This window comes from Monopterus albus, unplaced genomic scaffold (assembly GCF_001952655.1).
Source record: "Monopterus albus unplaced genomic scaffold, M_albus_1.0 scaffold57.1, whole genome shotgun sequence".
NCBI classification, from domain to species: domain Eukaryota; kingdom Metazoa; phylum Chordata; class Actinopteri; order Synbranchiformes; family Synbranchidae; genus Monopterus; species Monopterus albus.
In genome coordinates this window covers 769584-777101 of record NW_018127937.1, presented here as the reverse complement: position 1 = coordinate 777101, position 7518 = coordinate 769584, and the positions used below count along the sequence as shown (strand labels likewise).

The following is a 7518-nucleotide window of genomic DNA, read 5'->3' as shown; positions in this document are numbered from 1 at the left end:
GGTTGGGAGATGACTGCTCTACCCACCGCACCACTGTCGCCTCCTATATTTGGCTGTGAAATCTAAAAGCTCCTGCACAGTCAGCCCACACTGCTGTCTTTCCTTATATTATCTGGTTCAAGCTGTTCTCAGGACAGTTTGGACCAGTACAAACATATGCCAACACAATAGTATAGTTGTTACTGCAGGACAAAGTCACTTTGCATCTGGTCAAAACCACTAGACTACAGTTTGACATTTTGCCAAAACGTTTTATCATAGAAATGTGTTTTTTTTAAAGTAGCATTAACATTTACAAGAAGCATAAAACAGGTCAAAGCTGAGCTGCACTGAAATTTAGCCAATAAGAGTAGGTAACTCCGACATGATGGTGGAGAAATAACCAAACTAGCCTAGCTCACAGACTAGTTTCTGACTCAGATTTAAATGTGTTCATGATTAAGAATCATGTTTCTGTAGATACTGCATTTTCCCTGCTCCCTTTAGCTGCTCCTAACATGAAGTCCAGTATCTAAATGTTTTACAGATTTTATGTAAGGTTTGTACTCCCACCTGGGTGGGGGTACAGAGCCTGTTATTCACACTGGACGTGTCAAACTAACACACTGCAATAGAAAAACATCATTCTCTTTCAAATGTAATGAAGAAAAAGAGATGTAATAGCACAGGTGGGCGGTTCAGACAGGTGTAGTACTCTAACATTCAGCACACCTTTATCCTGATAAATGTAAACCAGTGAATGTTTCCTGTGCAGGGACTCACCCCTGTGTGCGCCAGCGTCAGTTGGCTCAGAAACTCGGACACGAGTGCCATGATGAGTTCGCCTGCAGAGAGTCAGGACAGAAAGAAAGAGACGTGTTACAGTGGTTCTTCTGTGTGATGCTTTTTAAAGGGGAACAAATATTCATGAGCTGAGCGCTACATGGCCAAAGGTATGTGGCTGCATGCTTTATCCACAGCAGCAGCAGAAGAATCACAGCTTCATGGTGAGTTACCCCAACAGCCTCATTTCTTTTCTGTTTCAGTTTCACAGCATTCACACTTTGTGTTTATCAGTTTATTGGCATCATTAAATGCATAGAGTGGACACTTACTGCACCTACTGACACCAGAGGACTTTACAACTGTTCTGAAGTCACAAGAAAAGCTGCATTGATTCGGACTCAGTGAGCATCAGAACAAACAAGCTACTGATCTGAACCTTTCTGGTTTTCTAACAGCACAGACAACAGCCATAGTCTGTTAACAGTGAGAGCAGCGCGGCCCAGACTCGGCGTCCAGCAGGTTGAGTCAGCATCAGAGATGTGTGTTTGATTTATTGACCAGCCAAAGGGCGTGCCTGCAGGAGAGGCTGCAGATAAGCAAAATGAGTCACAGTGCAAACAGTTCTGCAAAAATATGTGCCACACGGTTCAGAGTACTTACTCACCGGAAGCTGTAAAGTGTTGTGAAATGATCATTAACCCCTAAAGACTGAAGTCAAGATGATTCAATCTGTTTGAGCCACACTGGAAAGCTGTGCTGACCCTTGATCGTCTTACAAAATGTTAACAGGAAGAGTGGGGAGGGGTCAGCGTTTCAACACCTAGCAACAGCAACTACAAACACTCCTGAGTTTCAGCACAACACAGTCATTCCTCTGTTTGCAGGGCTTTAAAGGAGAATGTCACATTTTTAAAATCTTTATTTGCATCAGTGCTGCATTGGAAGAAGCAACAGTACCACAGGGTAAAAGCACTAAACTGACTGGAAAGAAGAAAAACACTGTCTGACCTCAGGCAGTATTTAAAATGAAGCCAAGTCTCTGTTTGGTGGAACTGGAAACAACTCATAACTCATGTTTGTCTGCAGCAGGATCATGGCAGAAACCACTGGCATGCCGGCTTTCCTACTGTATGTGTTTTTACGCAGCATTTTAGTTTACAAGTAGCGAGTAAGCTCAGAAACGTAGTGCAGTAAAAGTACAATGAGCAGTCAGAGCAGAGGAAAGTCAAAACAAAGATAAAGTCAGAGCAGAAAAAAGGAGCAAGCCGAACAAGGAGTTAAATGGACGAGTGTTTCTTTTTTCTTCTTCCACAGATCCAACGGTTTGTGGTTAATCTGCCGCCAGACCAACTCTGGTTTCAAAATCAATAATTACAGAGCACTGAAGGGGGGGCGGCTCCATGTCCCATCCCTTTAACACACTGTTGCAACCTACCTTGGCACAAACCAGTTCTCTTCATAGCTGTGGACAAGGACTTGTCAGCTTAATTTCCATTCTTACTCGCAGTTCACCTACCCTCCGTTTTTTAATTAGAATCCCAGCATTTTTGGTTTGCAGATCAGCTCAGACACTTATTTTGAAGGCTTAGAGGAAGCTTTAGATTGGACTTACTACATCATTGCCCAGAAGTATACACAAGTGCACACTTTAATTAAGGGTTTAAAGCAGCAGCAGAACCTGTCAGAGAATCGCCTTGCAGCGGCTTGTAGTGGGGTTCAAAGTAAAAGTATTTAGTGGTGAGACACAGAGGTCATCACCTCTTGGTGATCCTCCCTCAGTAAATAACATAAACATCTTACTCTGGTAACTACAGGCAGGCAGAGAGCAGAGTGGGTCTGCAGGGCAGACTCCACCCAGCCGCGCCCAGCAGCATGCTGCCACGTCTGAAACGCCTTGCGTGAGTCTCCTGAGTGAGACTGTATCTTCTAATGGATTCTTCACAGGGGGGTATGGTGGAGAGCCCCCCGTCCCATTGCTTTAACAGACTCAAGGAGAGAGCAGCTCGACAGAGGGTTCTCACAGTTAAAGTACCAGACAACAGCAGAAAACATGTGTCAGAGTTCACAGGCTGAATCGGTTGCTGCATTCCTTAACCACAGTGACTGTCCAAACAGTGAGCTCTGCATGTTTCCTTACCTTCAGAGAAGCAGCAGCAGCAGTGAGGCAGCGAGCAGCAGCAGCTCCGTTATGATCCAGGATGGGACGGGGTGTGGCATTTAAATACCAGCTGACTCACACACACCCCTCCCCCTTGCCCCGTTTGCTGCTGCATGACTCAGTGTCCAACACTGTTACACCCCACTGACATAAGCCATGGACACACATTCCTCACTCAGACTCAAACTGATTCCCCTGCTCTCTGTCTCATGCCATAGTCCGATACAGTGCTGGCAGGTGACCAGAGTGTCTGTGGCTACAGTACTGATGCTTTACTTGCCTCGCTGCATGTAGGTAATAACACACGTTGCCCTGATGGCTGTGCTCGTATAGACACCTGGTAGTCAACATCCTGTACCTGTGGACAACTAGGAGTCCACACTGACACCTGGGAGTCATTTCTCTACGTGGGCACCTGAGAGTCCAGTATTCACCATGTGTGCACCTGTGTCCCTGAGGAAGGCTACTTCCTTCAGTGATTCTCCTGAAGTTGTTGCTGTGTGTACAGTGGGCGAGGTCAAACGTCCCATATACCTTGATGCGTGTGTTCATATCCTTAAAACCCCTCCCCCATGCCATCCATCCCACCACACCCAGTTGATCAGGTTTTGTCAAGACAAATATTAGCACAACTGATTGACCAGTAATTACAAAGCAGCTCCTCCAGTCCAACAACATCACCTCCCAGTGATCAGAGGTCTGCTCAGTGTTACAGCTGATAGCGGAGCATCAGCCTGACAGCCTTTGGGGAGGCATGATGTCAGATTAATAATTAATGTTAATGGTGAATTATTGCATCAAAGTGCAGCAGTAATTGTTCATGTCTCATGAGGTAAAATATCTGCTGTGATAAAAATTTAGGTCTGCTCCACATTCTGGCCTGGTCCCAGTTTTTAAACGCAAATCCCAGCGTTAGTTGTTTGTGGGTGTGAAGATTCTTTTCTCTGTTGCATAACACAAAACTCTTTGACTGAAAGAGGAAACTCCTGTGGACTAAAGCTGCACACGGAAGGAATGGGAAGTGAAAACTCCCATTGTTTTCTGCGTGACCTCCACTAGCAGCGGGTCTGACTGTGGACTCTCCCTGAGTGCAGGGGCGGGCCTGGAAAAGCTGATATGACATGATATCTAGTAATCACCCTCAAAGGATGATTCCTGTGGTAACTGTGGTAATAAAGTATTCCTTGATTTGTTGTGCAGTGTTTCCACCCTCTGCCAGGTGGAGGCTGAACTTTGGCCGCAAAAGCAGAGTGACCACTACATCTAAATCATATGTACAGTAAAATGTAGCTAAGTAACTTATACTAAATACATTTATCTGACTGCTGTGATCACTAGTTACAGATTTACATTTAAACAAAACAACAATTAACATATTTGCCATTTCTACAGATGAAACAAAACTACAAAAACTATCCATTAGACACCATTTAAAAATGCTTCTTACATGTTACTACATCACTCATAGTAAAACAGTAACAAATACTTGAGTATTCAGGAGGCCGGTGTACCAAATGAGTACTTTTATTTTTGATACTTCATGTACATTTTACTGGTATTACTTCTGTACTTTTCCTCAAGTGACAGTTTGAGTTTAGGGCTTTTATGTTTGGTTTTATCTGTACATGTTGGGGTAGTCATACTGAGATCACAGCCTGTTCCTAGAGGGACCTGAAACGGGTTCTTAAGACACAACCAACAAAACCACCAGAAAATAAACTATCCAATTCATAAAACACAAATACAGACAGATAACAGTAGAACAGGGCAGAGAGTCAGGAAGAACAACCACACCACTGAAAGTACTTACGTGTAATAGAGTATTTTACACTGTGGTACTGCAATTTATGTTACCTATCACATCTAAACACTTCCTAGTCAGTAATGTGTGTGTCTCAGGGTCCACGTCAGTATCTGTAAACTACAGGAGTTTTCAGTAGAGAGAAAAAGAAAAAGCAGCTCTTGGCATTGTTTGATTTCTCTAAGTCCTCATGTCCACAGTGTGGCTTCACGAAGCGTGAACCGTGCTGTGTAGCACACACTCACAGCTGTATCTCACAGAATGGGATGTCAGTCTCTCTCGGATCAGTTTTAACTCCAGAGAGGTTAGGAGGTGCTGTAACCCAGAAGAGTGTGAGCTGGAATGCAGGATGGCCTGAGCTGAAGCGTCTGAGGTCAACACACTCTGCAAAGGTTTGTTTCAATGGCAACAGTCGGAAGCTGTTTATCTGGGATACGGGGGGGTATCCGCTAATAAAGCTCTCTGTGGAGAAACGTGAAAGTTTTGGTTTCTTAAGGCGCCAGGTATACAGTAGATGCTGGTTTTGGCTCAGTTCTGTGTGGACTTGGCCTATGTGGAGACTAAGCTAACTAAGGATGCCAATTAGAATAGCATATTTCCTTGTTTGTTTATTTGACTGGGACCTTACAAATAAACCTGAACAGCGTGACAGAGGTCGTGCTCAGCTGAAGCTAATGTGCAGCCCTTGACCCTGGTCTCACTTTCAATACAAAAACCTAAATATTCAAAAACCCCAAAGGAAAATATACTGAGTGTTTAGTTGGAATTCAGATTTAAATGATGTATAAGTGAATTATCATTAACTAATCCAGTTTGTATTTAACTGTGACCAAACATGTCCTGATGTTTAAATTGAAGCTGTCTGTTTCTGCCGGGCTCGGCTTCCTGTACAGAGGGACGTTAGACCAAGGCAGATCTGATGTGGGTTGTCTTGTGCATGAGTCACACTGAGGATAAACTGTAGACTTTAGTTCACTGTGACACATGAACGTGCTGGTCACAACCAGTTTGTCATGTGAAGAGTTTCTGGACACTGTAAAAAATTTCCGTCATTTTCCCTTGTCTGTCAGTCTCTTCTTCCTTCCGTTTTCTTTCCCTTTATCTCTTCTTTCTTCTGTCCCTTCCACTCTTCTACTTTCTACCCCTTCCTTCTGTTTTACATTATATCAGATTGTCTTTCATCCTTTCCATATTCAGGTGGCTTAAAAGCAATGATCTACGGTTTGCTACAGACTGCAGTGTTTAGAGTTTCTAAGGCCATACTCACTGTATGCGGGCTCCTCCCACCTACCTAGCATGTTACACTGTATTACTGTAGCTGCAGCACACACACCCTGAGGCCTGAATCAGCTGTGACTGATTGAAACCACATGACTCCTGCTGCAGACACGCCAGCGCTACAGTCCTCACCTCCTCCAGCAGAGGGCGCTGTGAGCCCAGCTTGCCATGAATCCTCATGGAAAACTGAGTCAAAATGCTATTAAATCACTTCGGATCAGATCTTCATTTTACAATCCCTGTAAAGTAGAAAACAGCAGGAAAGCAAGGAAACAAGGGTGTAGTAAAGAAAAGGAGGATGTAAAGAGCTGACACAAAGGGACTGTTGCTTGACTTGACCTGTTTTGACCTACATGGCTGACTGTTTGTTTCTAGATAGTCTGTCAGTCTGCTTCCACAAGTGTGAACAGAAAAGACAGAGGAGTCCAATTAGTTTTGGGACATTTAAGGCACTGATGGAAGAAGTACTTGGATTCTTCACTCATGTAAAATTACCAGTAGCACACTATGAAAATACTCCACTACAAGAAGTAATCCAGGACTCACTTACTTAGCCTTTGTAAAAATACAAAAGTGTTATATATAAAAATGCTTGAAGTATCAAAAGTAAAAGTACTTTTACTATTATATATGATGTTTACTGACTGAAAATTCCTGGAGCATCATGTATAAATTGAACTTCACTGCTGGAGCTGTGTAAGGTTGCATTAATTTGAACTACTTTATAGATTGTGGGGAGTTTAATCTACAGTAATACATCAGGATGATCAAGCCTTTGTAAGAGCCATATTTTTAGCTTTGACATTTTTTAGTAACTAGTCCCCCACCCTATACCCAAATGGCCTTGTTTCCTCTCCTACGACCCACAGGGGCATCTCATTAAATCGCACTCCTACAGTCGCGAGAAGAATCGCAACAATTCCACCAACGTTAACAACAATGTATGTCGCTTTATGAACCTCTGTCATCATGGAAACAGCTAGAAACACGATGGCTAGCTAGCATGCTAGTGCACTTACTCCTTTTCTTGTGTCATAATTAATACAGTTGCTCAATGTTGCCAAACTATAACACGTGACATTTCGTCGTAATAACCTGCTGGCGCAAAATGATGTATACTGTTGTATTTTAGGAGGACAAGTCTCTTTTTTGGAAAATCCTGTTTTTTTTTAAATAAGTTCTTTATCTTAAGAAGTAGGAGAATTAATTCAGCCTATAAAAAAACAATTAATCATTTGATTTATGGGAAACCAGTTAAAAATGACCACATTTACAGATGCATGGTTTTAACGATGGGAAAGAAGGGTATGAGAAAATGTGTGCAGTGGAGTAGAAGTTACATTTAGTGGGGATACTCAAAGTACAAGTACCTCAGCTCTGTATTTAAGCACACTGCTCGAGGAACATACTGTACTTAGTTACCACCACTGATTATGGTTTCACAGGACTGAGGAGCTTAACCAGCCCAGGTCTGATGCTGTCAGGTGGCTGCAGTCCCTGAGCTCCCACCCTTTGT

At 43.1% G+C, this 7518-nt stretch overlaps 1 protein-coding gene across 3 annotated transcripts in view; it reads right to left on the bottom strand.

Moving 5' to 3' along the window:
- Window positions 1-6037, bottom strand: part of LOC109961673 (annexin A2) — a 13091-nt gene extending 7054 nt beyond the window's left edge. The window contains exons 1-2 of one of the 3 annotated variants that reach the window (XM_020602684.1): window positions 5992-6037; window positions 763-824 (exon numbers count right to left, since the gene is read on the bottom strand). In XM_020602684.1, the coding sequence (XP_020458340.1) occupies window positions 763-824; window positions 5992-6022 (93 nt within the window). In that variant the 5' untranslated portion in view covers window positions 6023-6037. Of the gene's footprint in view, window positions 1-762; window positions 825-1429; window positions 1478-2902; window positions 2967-5991 lie in introns of those variants that run through there. The other 2 variants (XM_020602686.1, XM_020602685.1) reach the window with 2 other exon arrangements.
- Window positions 6038-7518: the final 1481 nt, after the last annotated feature.